Source organism: Osmia bicornis, chromosome 12, assembly GCF_907164935.1.
Source record: "Osmia bicornis bicornis chromosome 12, iOsmBic2.1, whole genome shotgun sequence".
Classification (NCBI taxonomy): Eukaryota; Metazoa; Arthropoda; class Insecta; order Hymenoptera; family Megachilidae; genus Osmia; species Osmia bicornis.
The window spans coordinates 3,208,321-3,223,277 of record NC_060227.1 but is presented as its reverse complement, the minus strand read 5'-3'; the positions used below and the strand labels follow the sequence as shown (position 1 = coordinate 3,223,277).

General features: G+C 38.3%; 2 protein-coding genes across 5 annotated transcripts; one reads left to right on the top strand and one right to left on the bottom strand.

Annotated features, from left to right (window-relative positions):
• The first annotated feature begins 35 nt into the window (after positions 1-35).
• Positions 36-4,724, top strand: LOC114871392 (cell division control protein 45 homolog). 2 transcript variants are annotated; one of them, XM_046288153.1, is made up of 11 exons: positions 36-128; positions 232-396; positions 1,787-1,922; positions 2,220-2,372; positions 2,445-2,654; positions 2,728-2,889; positions 2,965-3,221; positions 3,305-3,641; positions 3,721-4,115; positions 4,186-4,262; positions 4,345-4,724. In XM_046288153.1, the coding sequence occupies exons 3-11, from the start codon at positions 1,872-1,874 to the stop codon at positions 4,407-4,409; spliced, it is 1,707 nt and encodes a 568-aa protein (XP_046144109.1). In that variant the 5' UTR covers positions 36-128; positions 232-396; positions 1,787-1,871; the 3' UTR covers positions 4,410-4,724. The 2 variants fall into 2 exon arrangements, with proteins under 2 accessions (XP_046144109.1, XP_029033054.2); XM_029177221.2 differs by lacking the exons at positions 36-128; positions 232-396 and adding an exon at positions 1,637-1,659.
• A 331-nt stretch (positions 4,725-5,055) lies between these two features.
• LOC114871393 (nucleoredoxin-like) lies at positions 5,056-14,893 on the bottom strand. 3 transcript variants are annotated; one of them, XM_029177222.2, is made up of 8 exons: positions 14,295-14,893; positions 6,604-6,873; positions 6,421-6,521; positions 6,106-6,301; positions 5,947-6,037; positions 5,728-5,864; positions 5,460-5,648; positions 5,056-5,377 (listed from the first exon to the last, which is right to left on the bottom strand). In XM_029177222.2, exons 1-8 carry the CDS (start codon positions 14,781-14,783, stop codon positions 5,318-5,320), a joined length of 1,533 nt encoding a protein of 510 aa, XP_029033055.1. In that variant the 5' UTR covers positions 14,784-14,893; the 3' UTR covers positions 5,056-5,317. The 3 variants fall into 3 exon arrangements, with proteins under 3 accessions (XP_029033055.1, XP_029033056.1, XP_029033057.1); XM_029177223.2 differs by having other exon boundaries at positions 5,728-5,861; XM_029177224.2 differs by lacking the exon at positions 5,056-5,377 and having other exon boundaries at positions 5,499-5,608.
• Between the last annotated feature and the right edge of the window lie 64 nt (positions 14,894-14,957).

The window sequence follows — 14,957 nt, the reverse complement described above, 5'->3', positions numbered from 1 at the left end:
GCACATGCCGGCTGCCAGGCGACGAAGGATGCGAATAGCGATGGGACCAATACCCTCATGATACCTGGACCTTGAAAACACTGGCAACCAGCAATCATTCTGAAATTTAAATTTTCAGTTATTTGAAGGTACATGTTTGAAATGATTTTAAACGAATATAACAGTGCAATAGTAATCACTATGAATGCCTGAGGAAAGCATTTTCATATTCTATAATGTAATCATTTGTAGAACTCCAAGTAACTATGCAGAAGAAAATTTATGTTATCATGGATGATTGAGGAAACAGCTGATGTGGCATTAAAGAGACTCCTATTCATAACCAGAATACCATGTAGACATGTCAATCAGTCTAGAAAATGTAAATGATTTTGGATGGAGAACATAGATGATACGGTGAATATAAGTATAGTATAAGTAGTAGTAATGCTACTATGACAGAATGTAATATAAACTTAGGTGGGTATGGGATCGATCCCATCGCTAGAAGAGAATGAGAAGAAAAATTAATGGAGAGAGAAAGAAATAATAACACCTACGATAATAGAGAAACAGCTAGGGTCTATCGTGCACCCCGCTATCAACATGCCAATATTATTGCATGCGCTATCACGAATGATTGAGGAACTTTTAGCAAAGTTCCGATTGAGAAAGGTTTTTATCATGATAATGTCGATTTACGTGGAGTATTAGTGAACCAACAAACGCATGCGCATTTTCAACCTCATCCCTCTGGTCCTCCACCCTCTAGGAGAAGCACCTGTTGTTCACAAATTACATTTTTCTCTTAAAATGACCAAGTATTACGTGTTTTTGTACAACATGAACTAAACTGAAATAAAAATAAAAAATAAAATATTTATTATTCAATTATTAAATTGAGTATCATATATACTAAAACGATTTTACATTGAAATTGTTATCTTTCATAATGATTTTTTCAAAATATTGTCAAATGTTAGTAGAGTAAATTCCCATAATTTCATTGAAAAGATATCAGTTATGAACACGTGTTACAGAGGAATTCAATTTCAAAGGGACGTCTCACTTTTCATCCTTTTTCCACTTGCAAGACGGAGACCGAAGTAGAATAGTCCCTGATGTGTCAGACGGTCTACTCTCTTCAACACCGTCGGCACCTAAATTTTTACACCGTATTAGTATTATTAGCCTTCATTATGAAGTTTCCATGCAACGGTTCAGATGTATACAAATTACAAAATTAAATGTTTTATATTAAATATTTGCAAAATTAATTAAACATTAACGGTGGCGCCATCTATACAAAAACGGTTGAAACTACTTGACGACTTATCGACCGGTTTTTATCATATAACGGCGGGAACTATGTACTTGATAACATACCGACTGATTCGTCGGGGTCCCTGGCACCCCGGATGCTATATTATTGGTATGCGAAAATAGCCCAATATGATATTAGGTCGGTACGCAGAGGGCGTCATCGGCGCAGCGGGGTCCCTAATACCCCTCGATAATATCAGGTCCGTATGAAGAGGGCACAGCCAGTATAATTTTTTTCCAGAGTTTATTTAATTTACTTCATTTATTTTTTTTTGCGCATTAAATAAGCTCATCGAAGGGGAATAACATTTATGATTATATCCCTTTGCATATTTTCGGTCGTCAGTGTGAGATGAGGTAAAGGTGAAATTGGTAAAACCTTTGACTATATAGTCAACCTTTGAGTATATAGTCAAAGGATGGCAGTGACTGCAGATTTGTATCTATAGTACTTTGTAGTCAATGATCATGGGATTGTGTTTAGTTTTAGCGGCAAATGAAAAACTGTGAAATAGAATAACAGAAGCACAGTACACAAAGAATATTCCCATGCCGAGAATCGTTGCAACATGTTTGTGGAAGATTTAGAAAGAGGATTTTATCGTTTGATAAGAGATGATGTGAGTTCTCGTTCCAGTCGTATGCATTTTAAAAATTTGTTAATCTGTCACATTTGCATAGGTTAAACAATTTTATTAGATATATTTGAAATTTTATATTATAGTTGAATATAATTGATAATATCAATATGTTTTTAGTTTGCCTTTTATTTCTACTTTTTAAATATTATCAATTAACACTTATGAATTTGTATTAAAATTTTCTGTATTAATAAATGTGTATGAAGTAAATTATATCAAATCTCAGAACCATTAAATTTGAATGTGAACGTTGATATACATTTTTTTTTATTATAGAGATGTCTGCTGTTAGTTAATTTTGATGTTGACGCTATTTGTGCTTGTCGAATCTTGCAGCAACTTTTTAAAAATGATAACATGATATATACGCTTATACCTGTTCAGGGTGTACAAGACATGGTCCATGCATTTGAAGAACATTGCGAAGAGGTATTGAAATTATATTCTTTTACAATAGGGTCTATGTTGATATAAGTACTAAATATGATATTATACTTTCAGATAAAGAATGTTATTTTTATAAATTGCGGTGGTACATTAGATCTAGTAGAATTACTACAGCCTGCAGAGTCTGTGATATTTTATGTTCTCGATAGTCATAGGCCCTATGATTTATGTAATATATATTCTGAAAGTCAAGTGCATATACTTGGAAAGGCTGATGAAGATGAGGAAATTCCAGAATATAATGAAGTCTTTAGAGATGATTCTGTAAATACCTTTTGTTTTTTATGAATATCTAAGTAAATGACCAAACATTGGAGATGAATTTCCTTTTTTCTAGTCTGATGAAAATGATAGCGAGGAGGAAACAGATGAAACTCAAAGAAAACGGCGAAGATTAAACGAAGAGGATATTATTAAAAGGGTCGAACGAAGAAAGTGGTCCGAAAAGCGAGCAACTATTTTATTTAATTATACACAGTATAGTTATTATGGCAGATCAGTATGGGCTGTTTAAATAAACCAATAATAAATTATTAACTATGAAATTGAAAAATCTGAATTTTTATTTTTGTAGAGTGCAATGCTCGTTTTTGACATGGCATGGAATATGTCTAAAGATAATTTGGATATGGTTTGGTGGGCAATAGTTGGCTCTACCGAACAAGCTATTCTTGGTAAAGTAGAATCAAGATTAAGCATTCTTGAAGAGGGTTCCCTTCAAGCTCACGTCTCTAGGTTAACGCGTAGACAAGGAGCTGAAGTTGACCAACAGCAGCAGCAGCAACAACAACAACAACAACAAAGTACAGTCAGAATTACCTATGATAAAGAGTATCCTTTCAAAAGTAATTTTTTTCTCTTATGAAATTTATGCATATCAAAATATAATATTAATTTCCTTACACATAAAACAGTCTCTTACTTGCATTATATCGGCATTGGACTGTAGAAGCTAGTTTAAGACATTCGATACCAACTGCAGTATCATTACGACTTTGGTCAATTAGAGGAGAACAACGTCTAAAAGAACTTCTAGCTGAAATGGGTTTACCTTTAGCACAATCGAGGCAACGATTTTCTGCAATGGATCTAACGCTTAGACAAGAATTTAGGCAAATGGTTGAGAAATTAGCAGGAAAATATAAAGTAGATACTATTATCGGGACAAGTTTTACTCTTCAGTATGGTTACAGGTTTAAATACTGTGCATCAGACATAGTCTATGCTATGCTAGCCTTAATGGAATCTTCTGTAAGACATTTATATATCTTTAACATATACTTCTATGAATGTATTAATACTACTATTCATTTTTTTTTTTTTATTTTAGTCAAAAGAAAAGTTACCGCAACGTTGTTTTTTAGATGCATTAGATTGTTTATCACGCACGAAAAAGGGTATTTTAGAAGGTGGCATAGAAAAAGCAAAATCTATGCTCAATAATATTTTCAAAGCTGCACAAAGTATTTTACAGATGAAACAGATTAGAAGCGCTGGTTCGTTTCTTTACGTAATTGTCCCTGAAGGATGTATTAACAGTCATATGTTCACACATCCATATTCGTTATTGATATTATCTCAGTATATTTTAAAGGCTTATGTGGACTCTTCAAAAAATAAACGAGCACCAGAATGGCCACTTGTAGCTTCTTCAATATATAACGAGGAAATGGGTACATCCCTCATGGTGGGTATACCACCAGTATGCGAAGACCAACCAAAAAGGTAACTATTACAAATAATTATGAAAATATTTTCAACTTAATTTAATTACTATGATACACTTACTTTTTAGTTTATTTGGAAGAGCCTTTGAACAGGCGGCTAAAAATACAAACTCGTATATAGAGGCAGATTATTTTGATACCACAAGTAAGAATTCTCTAAAATCTCACCTTATAATTTTATTTTGTAATTATTATTTGAAGATAAGTATTATTATTTTCTGTTCCAGTAATAAGACTGAAAACCGAAGAAAGATCGAAATTTTTAAATGCTCTGGCAGCTCTCCTAGTGTAAAAATTTTAATAATTAATATGACGTATAAATATAAGAAATCCTTTCCCGATATTTATTTTTTAAGTCGAATAGTACAAATAGTGACAATAATTTTTATATAATACGACGAATAAGATCAACGTAATTTTCCTTTATTTTTTACGACATACCGTAGGCTTTTTGGTTAACAAGAATTACACATATTTATTTTATAACTGACGACATATATAGGTTTAATTGTATTATAAACACATGTATAAAGCGAAATTAACGCGGTTGAATGATACGTTTCTTTCCGATCATGGAATGAAAATAATTAAATCAGGTTAAATATTAGGTTGTGTAATACATTCTCGCATTTTTTGTATTTTATTATTTTACCGCAATTTTGTGTTTTGTTAGGTAAAATATATATGTACAGATGTCGAAAATGAATTTTTTTGCCTCCTAGAACTTCCATTTCAAAAGCCTGAAAATTGATTAAAATTACTTAATTCGAAAAATTGCGGGAAAAAAATAAAATACAAAAAAGACGAAAATTTATTACACAACCTAATACAAACGTTCAAGAAAGTAACTACGTTGTAAAAAATAAATTACTAGATTGTAAATGTATGATGTAATTTTTATGTAAAGATATAAAGTGAAGAACAAAAGTGTGAATAAGTTTGTAGTAATCCAAGATACCTTCGACGTGGTTCATTTGACGTTTATTAAGTAATACATTAGAATATATTAACATGTGCGTGTGTACACTTAAAAATACAATTCGCTCAGTTTTCATTGACTATGATATTATAATACATGTCTTTTGGTTATTTCCACAAAGGGGTTGTGCGAATACAAACGCAACATTGCGCGAGATCCTTCCTACGAAAGGAGCAATGGTATCACAGAGATAGGATCGAGAAGAGAGGATGGGGGCTTCTTTATTTTGTGGTTGTATAATGACCACATGGAAAACCTAACTGCTCCTTCCTTCGCATGGTCTGCAATAAATTTCTATCAAATCGTTCCTTGAATAAAAATTCAAGTAGAAACCTGATCATTTTTGGTTGGAATTTTGTGTACCGCGGCTATTTTGTTCGTAGGTAATTTGTCGTTACGAAATCCATCGACAAACTGTTGTACTGAATCTACAGTTATTTCGGCGCCATCCTCCATCACGACATAAACTCCTCGAGGTATATCAATCGCTGTTAAAAGTGGGACAGCATCGTCTAAACCAACAAATTCGCGAAGAATGTCGGACGTTTCACACTGTGATAAATAAAAGCAATGATGTACCTATTAAATACAAAATAATCATATTACCATCTACACCTGAAACGGTACTTACATCTAATGCTATATAAAATTGTAAAACATCATCTGGATCGTCATAGTTTGGATCGTAATCAGGTCTATCTTTCCTGTACGCTTGGGCAGCTGGCATTAATACACTTTCTGCGAATTGAATCTCGCAGTCTTCACCTTCTATTGAAAGATATAATGAGCGTAAAATAAAAAAAAAATAAAAAATCAAAGAGATGCAAATATTACACACGTAGCAACCTACCAACAAAAAGTATAATCGCCGGTGCATCGTGCAACGAAGTGGCATACTTCTCGGTTAAAATATTCACCAGGCGACTGGTCCATGGGAAATTCTATAAAATATAACTTCCATAGAGTAACGAACAAAAATTAATTTTTTCAGAGGATTCGTTTCATTTACCAATCCTTCGGGATCTTCTAGCAACTCGGCTCGTCCATCCAACGTTATAATGTTATCCCGAGGATCGAGTACCACTAAAGTGGGTATTGCTTGTACATCGAGAGCTCTCGCTAATTTTTTCCGTCTCTCCTCCTGACTAAAAGGTATCCTCAACCAAGGCATCGTTTCAATATAAACGTTATAAGATTCTTCGCTCCTGAAAGTATAGAAAATTGCATTTTAATGAACATTACCAGAAAATCTTCAATTATAGTTGAATATACCATCAAGGAACCAGTTGTAATTTTAATTAACAATATAATCTATCAAACTGACCTATCTGAACTCACAAAAATCACCTCGAAGTCATGACCCCTCTCTCGGATTCTCTGATAGGTATCTACGAGTTGTGGGGTGAACGCTTTACAAGGTGGACACTAAATGGGAAAAAGCATATGTAATTATTTATAACATATGGCATAGAATTTCTTTAAAAAAAAATTTTCTTAAATTGTATACCCAGTGTGCGCTAAAGTAAACACCCTTAAAACAGTGCCGTAACTCCTCGTGCAGCATGGGTTCGTTACTATCCCGAGCACCGCATGGTAACAAGGGACCATCTTCGAGGGCAGCCTTCGGATGGGGTGGCTTCCAAGGAAACTCAGCTCCACCAGGATCACCGATCGTTCGTTCCACACCTCCTCTGGTTATTATCGAGCCGTTGGAACCGTCCAATAAGATCAGAGTCGGTACACCGGCCTTTATTCGGTACCTCCGAGTCAGTCTGGTCTGTAGAAGAAAATAAAAAATAAAGTCTCTGTAAGATTATTTCAATGTCAATCCTCGGAAGTACTTCATAAATATTCCTTCGCTTTTGCATCAAAGCACAGAGAGATTTCCACTGGAGATCAAAGTAGAAAATTAAAAAGGGAAGATATAGATTATATCAAGCGCTCTGATGGACAGGGCCGGCCCTGAGATTTCGGGAATCCGAGCCCCTTCACATATGACATAAAAAAAAGTAGCTCAAATAAAATTTATAAAATTAACATTAAAGCTTGTATAACTAATTTAAATTTGCATTTACATCGATTAATATCGATACAGACGCAGAATCATTTTATGGGGGCCCTGGACCTTGGGGGGCCCTAGGCGCCCGCCTAGTCTGCTTGGGCCCAGGGCCGGCCCTACTGATGGAATTTCTATTTTTTTTTTTAAATTATAAGATACGAAAGCAAAAATTAATCACGAATAATATTTCTTGGAATACCTGTCGTACAATTTGCGGAATTATTGTCGATGGTTCGAATTCAGCTCGCGTCGAGTATTGGCTCCCGTAAAAAAGAAAGGAAAGAAGTAAGATCGAAAGCCCATCAATTTCGAGAAGCGTGAGAGGAATACAACGAGCGTAGGAGATATTCGAAACACGTAGAGCACGGCCTCTGTTTCTTCCGTTATCCTTTGCTGGTCAAACCCACGGAGCTCAACTACGACGAAAAAGGGGCGCAACGAGTGTCTAGAGGGGGAGTAATGTCTGCTGACAATGAGTGCTATCCCTTCTGGCCCTGGCTGCATGATTACAGTGCTACAAGAGGGAAGGGGGTGGAGAAAGGGTTTCAAGGGTGATAGTAGAAACTGGCTGAAAGTTTTCCACACCGGAAGAGATAAGGAAGAATATATATACCGGAAGTAAAAAAGACACAGACAGCGGGAAAATTTCCGTTTTCTTCCGTGGATAAGCAATCAACTCCTTTCGATGTCACGTCTGAGCGAAGAGAAATACATATTTTAAGGATCGTTTCTTCTCTTTTCTATAAAGGGAAAGGAAATGTCTGGTTTACCGGCGAAGTTATCGGGAATAGAGCTCGGCCGATAATAAGTAAGTACTGTCGTCTCTTCTAGCAGGCTGCACGATCACAGTAACATCAAACGTGGAAAGAGAAAAAGGTAGGAAAGCGTGAAGCTTATGTTCTGATTCGGAGAAAAGGGAATCATTCTTAAACAACGCAGACCGCATGATTTTTCATTTTCTTTTTCTTCAGATTTTGTCAATGATTTTTCAAATTTTTCAAATTTTCAAATGTCCTTTAAAACAACGTTTAGCCAAAATAATTATTAAAAGATCATTGAAAGAACGGAAGAAATTCTGAATCATCAAATCTTCACCACTGATTTTTGCAGAACATGCTAGGAAGTAATTCTGTTAGGAAGACAATCGACTACCAATCGTTAATGTCGAAAACCGATTCTCGTTAAGCTGTCTGATCGCTAGGGGAAAAAAAGGAGCAGAAAAGATCGAAGTACAATAGACACATTGTGAAAGCCTTCTACAGTGGAGTAGATAATGAAAATGAGTCTTAGAATTGAAACAGCGTTTTTAGCCATTCTATATTCTCGAGAAAAAAATAAAGCTTTTTTTTTTAAGGAGCGATTTCACCCCCTAAAACCATACTATAACGCCAACAAAAAGTTTATACTACGGATGAACTACTCTGTTGGTACACAAAGTTTCATAAATTTTACAATTTCCGTGTTCCCCAACTTCCCCTGTAAACATGTTTTGTCCAGTTTAACGAGTACCGTCTACCCCGTAAATATTAAATTCCTTTTTTCCCTCTAAAAGCGCGGTCTCGTTTGTACAGTCTCCCAGCGATGGTACCTTACGACAGATAATATTATTCCATTTTCCACCGATAACACGAATCCGTTTGAAAATGAAACGACAATGAGCGAATAGAATCGACTAGCTGCCATAAAGTGGAAGCGTACCGCAAAGATAAAAGGGACATCTCCGTCAAGGCTGAAAAGGTTTCAATAAAACTTTGTACCAGACACCTGTCGCTATCTATGTACAGAACGAGTCAACAAATCGATCCTCTTTGAAACTATCATCGGGTCTAAACGGCAAGACGTTTCGTTGGAAACTTTCAAACGAATCCCTTTTGTCCTGGTGATCGAGGGAAATCGAGACACGTTAAAATTGTCGAGCGATGCGCGTTCCAGCCGCACACAAAGGAAGGGTGAGCGTCAGAATAAGGCAAGAAGGGTCTCTCTCCTCTAGGTACCGAACGTGCGACGTCGTACGTTATCGCGACCCTCCACAGGGAGGCATTACCTCGTCCCTTCGTATATTTCCTACGGCATTTCTCTCTCGTTTGTTCGCACAGGCCGCGTATATACGTTCGTTCGTTTCCCGTCTCCGTCTGGAGCGGTCGATAACGCGTACGTCCTCCCTTGCCGTTGCTGCCGACGGTGCTATCGTTATTTCCCCCGGTGGTCTGTATGTCCCCTACCACGACGCTTCCATCGCTCCTGCTTGCTCGTTCCCCCGTGACGTCCTTGCTCCATCACCCGCTTACCCTCGTCGATTCCCTTTCTCTCCACCGGGCAACTTGTATCGCTAGGGGAAATGCTACTGTAATATCACTATTCCCTAAACTTGCTCTGATCGAACGTTCGAAAGATCGATAAATATCGAAAGCGTATCGAAATCGATGAGATCGTTTATCGGATCTCAAGTTCAAGTTTCTTTGGTAATTATGAACGCAGATACGAGGTTAAGAGAGAATTCACGATGGAAGATAATTCGAAAAGTAACGTTTTTTAATTCTTATTTTCCACCAGACACTCTGCCGCTTGGCCTCTTCAGCGAGGGGAAACCCCTTGCCATACCGTGACATCGGGTGGAAGACGAGCGATGGAGGGGAAGGGATGAGATCACTGTTGACTCGTTCGCGCGCGTTCAATCGCCTCCTTCGTGAACGACAGAGGTGCACAACGCACGCTTTGTCGTGGTAAATTTCCCGGAAAAACTTTCTCGTTATCGATAAACGCTTCATCTTTTGAAAAACAATTTATATTTTATCTATACGATTCACTTCATTTTTATAAAAATCGCTTTTAATTTGTGATATTATGCAAATACAGGGTGTTAAAAAATACCGTGAAGACCTCTACACCGCTAGATAGATCATGAAAAATCGAAGTGAAAAGTTCTGTAGCATTTTTCGATGGGATCAGTAGTTTAGCCACATTTCATTGTTGAAAATTGAAAAATTGACCAATCAGCGCGCAGCTTGAGCTCTCGGCGCATGCGCAAGCGCGACGCTCAGGCTTGTCTCTACTCCGCGGGTCTTGCCACCCAAGTTGCGCGCTGATTGGTGAAATTTTCAATTTTCAACAACGAAATGTGGCTAAACTACTGATTCCATCGAAAAATGCCACAGAACTTTTCACTTCGATTTTTCGTGATCTATCCAGCAGTGTAGAGGTCTTCAGGTTATTTTTTAACACCCTGTACATGGACTCTACGTCTACTGACTTTTAGTTGTTAAAGCGGCTCGGAAATATTTTAAAGGTCGCGTGCGTCGAAGCTATTCAACTACCTTGGCTATTTAATCGCTTGCGCGCTGTAACGAGTAAGAAACATGGAAATACGTGGAAATAACTGTTTTAATATACCATACCGATCTAATCTTAATACTGTTCATTTATGTAAATACTTAATAATTAATGTAGCATGAATTCTAAATATCGTTAATGGATGGAGAATTTCATTTAATTTTAATTCTCAAGGTTTCGAGTTGCGCACCCCTGTTATATATAGATATCGCGGCCTCCCGACATCTCGTCCGACCGAGACTGACGAGACCACTGTTTCTATTGGTCAACCCCAGCAGCGTCTTAAGCTACCGCTTTCAATTACACGCAAACGACTGTATAAGTTTGTGTGCGAAGTTGAACAGTTGTAGAACATGGAAGAAGGTTCTTGCATTCTGTTAAGGATCGATCTCGTAGGGTTTAGAAACGACAATGGAGACACGATCGCGTTGTCGTCAAGCCGGTCACAAAAGGAAAAGCATCATGGACACCGTTATCTACAGTAAAAATGCGTAGCAACGAGTTTAGCGATACCCGAGATAGAAGGAGAAAAAAAAGTGTACAGCTCGAGATGAAATAATTTAACGAAACGAATCCCCCTGATAAAAGACGTATCATGAAAAGTAATCCAACCGTACGGCGACAGACGGTGTGGAACATTAAAAAGTTTTTTCTTGCGCAATTTTCTACCACTTATCCGCGCGATACTGTCGGCCTTCGTCGGCGTCAAAGCGTTCGAAGGGTTTCGCGCGGGTTTTCGAGTCGTACGAAGCGAAATACATTTATTCGGGCGATTCGCGTGTGCTTCACTTTTCCTTTGACCATCGCCGAGTAGGTCGTATGTAATCTGCACGATATGCTGGGCTAAAAAGCAGACAGGAGCCGAAGAGGAAAGGCGGAGGAGACGTAGCCGAGGATTACATAGCACCGCGTACGGGCCACTCTGTGCACGAACTACCTCAAAGTCTATCTAGATTCCAACGTTTCTCTCGTTCTTTTTCTTTTTTTTCTCGTTTCAGTCGTTTTCGTGGGAAGAGACCTGTGCATCGCGCTAATTCACTCTTTCCCTCCCTCTTCTTTCGATACGTGTACACAAATGTAAATATATATTTCCTCTCTCTTTACCTACGCTACCTTTCCTCGCTTTCTTGATCTCGCCGGTCGAATGAGAAAGCTATTTGCAGAAGATATGGGTCGGCCACCCCGAATGGAAAGGCTGCTCGGCTTCACTCTTTTTCTCGGCGTTTCCCCGTTCAAGGCAAAGGCGTGTACCTTTATGAAAACGGTTTACGTCGTACAAACGATGAGCAGCCGTGCCTCTATTACATCGTTCAAGCGGCGGATATCCTACCGCACCGTCAAGCTTCCTTTATATCGCTAAACGTTCAATTTTGTCAAACTGGACGTATCTATTCTGGATAAGTTTCCGAATGGCTTTCCCCCAAAATTGAGAACCCAGGTTCGGTATATAACCTAAATTGACTACAAGAAACCGATTAAAGTTGGTTTCAGAGCTGGATGTCTTACAGTTTTTGAGATATCCTGCTAAGGTCAGGTTAGGTTAGGTAACACATTCAGCTCTGAAACCAACTTTAATCGGTTTCTTGCAGTCAATTTAGGTTATATACCGAACCATTCGGAAACACAGCCTCTACTGTTGCTATTCGTACTCTGTTAACCCTTTACCAGAAACCATATGCTGAACAATTACCATTGTAGCGCGCTATGCTACATACGTCCATTATCATCGCTGCATTTAACGCGTTAATGATGCGCGCTGAGAGCGCGATAGCTTCTATCGGCAACCGCCATTGCTGCTAATTACGTCAATCTTTCAACTTGTTAAATGTTAAGAAAAGTACATATATGCTTTAGATTTGTTCGTTTACTTTCAGTATAAGCTAAGAAATTTCATGATTCCTTCCTTATAACGTTTCATAAACCGAAGTTGCTCTTCTTATTGTTAAATGAATGGAACGGTACACAAAGAATCTACGATTTCAAGGGGGTGATTCTCAGGGTGGATCGGGTAGATAGGCGGAATAACGAGCGAGGAAGAATCACGAAGCTACTTGACGCTAATTGCGCAGGACGCTTATCGTTACATTTACTCGCGAATCAGACTATCGAATTATATGTATATGCATCACAGACACCAGCAGCTCGAGTGGCCTGACTAATGATCGTGGAAAAAAGTAAGGGAATAACGAACTCCGATCGTCTCTTACATTTATATACCAGTAATGCGTATACGCGCAACAAAGTATCGAGAATATTCATCTTAGGAGCTGTGCGGTATCGATACCGCGTTCGATCGTGAGCTACTACCCTAAAGTACATCATAAAAACTATACACGTATCTTTTTTATTTCGCTACTCTACCGACACTCGATAGACGCTCATCAAACTGTATAAAAATCGCGCGGTAATACAAATACCTGCTATGCGTGTTTAAAATGCCGTGACGTAACGCGGAGTCACTCGAACTTTTGAGACAAGAGATACGTGCGTGCGTCATCGAGGGTGCGTGGGTGATGAAAAGATCAATGTACGAAGCAGCCTAGCCGTCCGCTTTAATTGCCAGGAATAACATCGTCTTCAATTGAATTTATTAATTCATACATTAATCAAAAATTTCGCCAAAAGCATTTTCATAAAAATTCGAATTTATCGCTGCGCCCTCTACATAGAAATCGGTCCTTAACTCCGATACGATTCTCGGTGTTTTCTTTTATCCATCTATGTTGATTTTTATAATTTATGGTGTCAGCCTTCGCGGCGAAACCGATGTCAAAGTAGCTTTCTTTTGAATTATGAGATTAGAATTTTAATTTAATCCGTAAAACAAATGATGTTCGATAGTAATTACTGGTGGAATATAAAAAGAAAATGAAATATACCTACGGAGGGGAGAATGCCGTACCGAAAAAAAACTGCTGGTCTAAACTAAAAGTTCGCCGAGCGAGCGGCGGTAGCAGATGCGTTGTGGAAAATATTACCAACGATTTTTAGTTAGAGAAAGTCGGCTCTGCCTGGTGTGTCGGTGCAAATAAAATCGGACCCTAAATAGCACGTCTGGCGAGGGGTTAAAACACCCGTTGGAAATAAAAAAGGCGCTGCGCTCACAGTCCTTCTGCATAACGGCATGTGTGCTTGTCTATATGTACATGTGTAACTTTATGACAGCCGTGTGTATACAAATTTCAAATATACTCGCTTCAATTGATCATACCAACTCGTCTGACCGTAAATTTTCCACAATATCGTGAAAAATCCACGAACGATCGGTTGAAACCAGAAATAAGTACATAAGCGATAAAAGCCATTGAAATGAGTATATTTAATAGGAACCCTCTGAAAGTTTCAAGAACTCATAAATTTTTTGAATGGGTGTACCAGCGAATAATGGCCATTATTCGACTTAAAAACCGAGTCTAATTATTTAATTGAATTTAATTGAAGCTCATGCATGCTTGCACGATTGAACGATAAAGAGTCGGTGATATCGGTTTGAAACAGAAAAAGGAGGTGGAGGGAGGTAATTATGTGTAAGTGCTCTTATGGTCGTTGTAATTTCGATTAATGTAAAAGGTTATTTGACAGGGAAATGTACAAAACTTCACAGAAGACTTGAACTGACCAATACAGTGTGAAATGGTACCAACGAATATTCATGATGTGTTAATATAACAGATACTAAAAATTGGCTTAAATACTAAGTACAATAAAAATTTAAAAAAAATGTAATGTAATAAATTATAAATAGTTTAGAGAATTTTATAAATGTTAGCATAGTTGCGGAAAAGACTAGTAGAAGAGATGCGTCCTACCTTTCTTTCATAATCTAAGTTCGGCACTGCTAACCAGGGTAATTCCGAAACGTGTGTACGAAAACTGTCTTCAAAGTCGAGGACATCGGCTACGTTACTCCAGAGAACCACGTGCACGACCTCGAACCTTTTCTTCCTTTCTCTTTCTCTATTAGCACTGTCCGCGTCTCGGTCATTTTCCGCGTGCGACGAATTGACACTCGCGTAAAGGTCGAGCAGCTGACGCGTAAAGTCATCGCAGGTAGCACCGGGGTTAATAAAACTAAAGTACACACCGATCACCTCACAAGTTGGCTGGCCATCCTCGTCAACGAGAGTACCACTTGCATCGCAAGGTTTTGTTTCTTGCTGATTAACCTGACTGCACCGCGACAGTTGTTTACCGAACAGTCTGTGTTGCCAGCAGACTGATTTCGCGGCGGCTGCAGGTGACTTTTTTGTTACGTTTCCCGAGGTGGATGATGCCTGCTCGCTGTAGCACGCGGCCATCGCACGTAATAATTAGCCCGCTTCATTCACCGGCGACACGCACCGACAAATCTTTCCGTTTTCACACTATATCGAATCAACCTGCTCCTTCGTTCCGTCAGCGCCAACTGATTCACGTTTCGCTGCCTCGGAACCGACAACCAATCATAAACGGTTCGATCCGATCGAAGCCGA

Coding starts and splice junctions, on each gene's coding strand:
- LOC114871392 (XM_046288153.1), top strand. CDS start 1,872: ATGTTTGTGGAAGATTTAGAAAGAGGATTTTATCGTTTGATAAGAGAT. Junction 1,923..2,219: donor ATCGTTTGATAAGAGATGAT/GTGAGTTCTCGT, acceptor TTTTTATTATAG/AGATGTCTGCTGTTAGTTAA. Junction 4,263..4,344: donor AGATTATTTTGATACCACAA/GTAAGAATTCTC, acceptor TTTCTGTTCCAG/TAATAAGACTGAAAACCGAA.
- LOC114871393 (XM_029177222.2), bottom strand. CDS start 14,783: ATGGCCGCGTGCTACAGCGAGCAGGCATCATCCACCTCGGGAAACGTA. Junction 6,874..14,294: donor ACTTAGATTATGAAAGAAAG/GTAGGACGCATC, acceptor TTTCTTCTACAG/ACCAGACTGACTCGGAGGTA. Junction 6,522..6,603: donor TTTACTTTAGCGCACACTGG/GTATACAATTTA, acceptor TTTCCCATTTAG/TGTCCACCTTGTAAAGCGTT.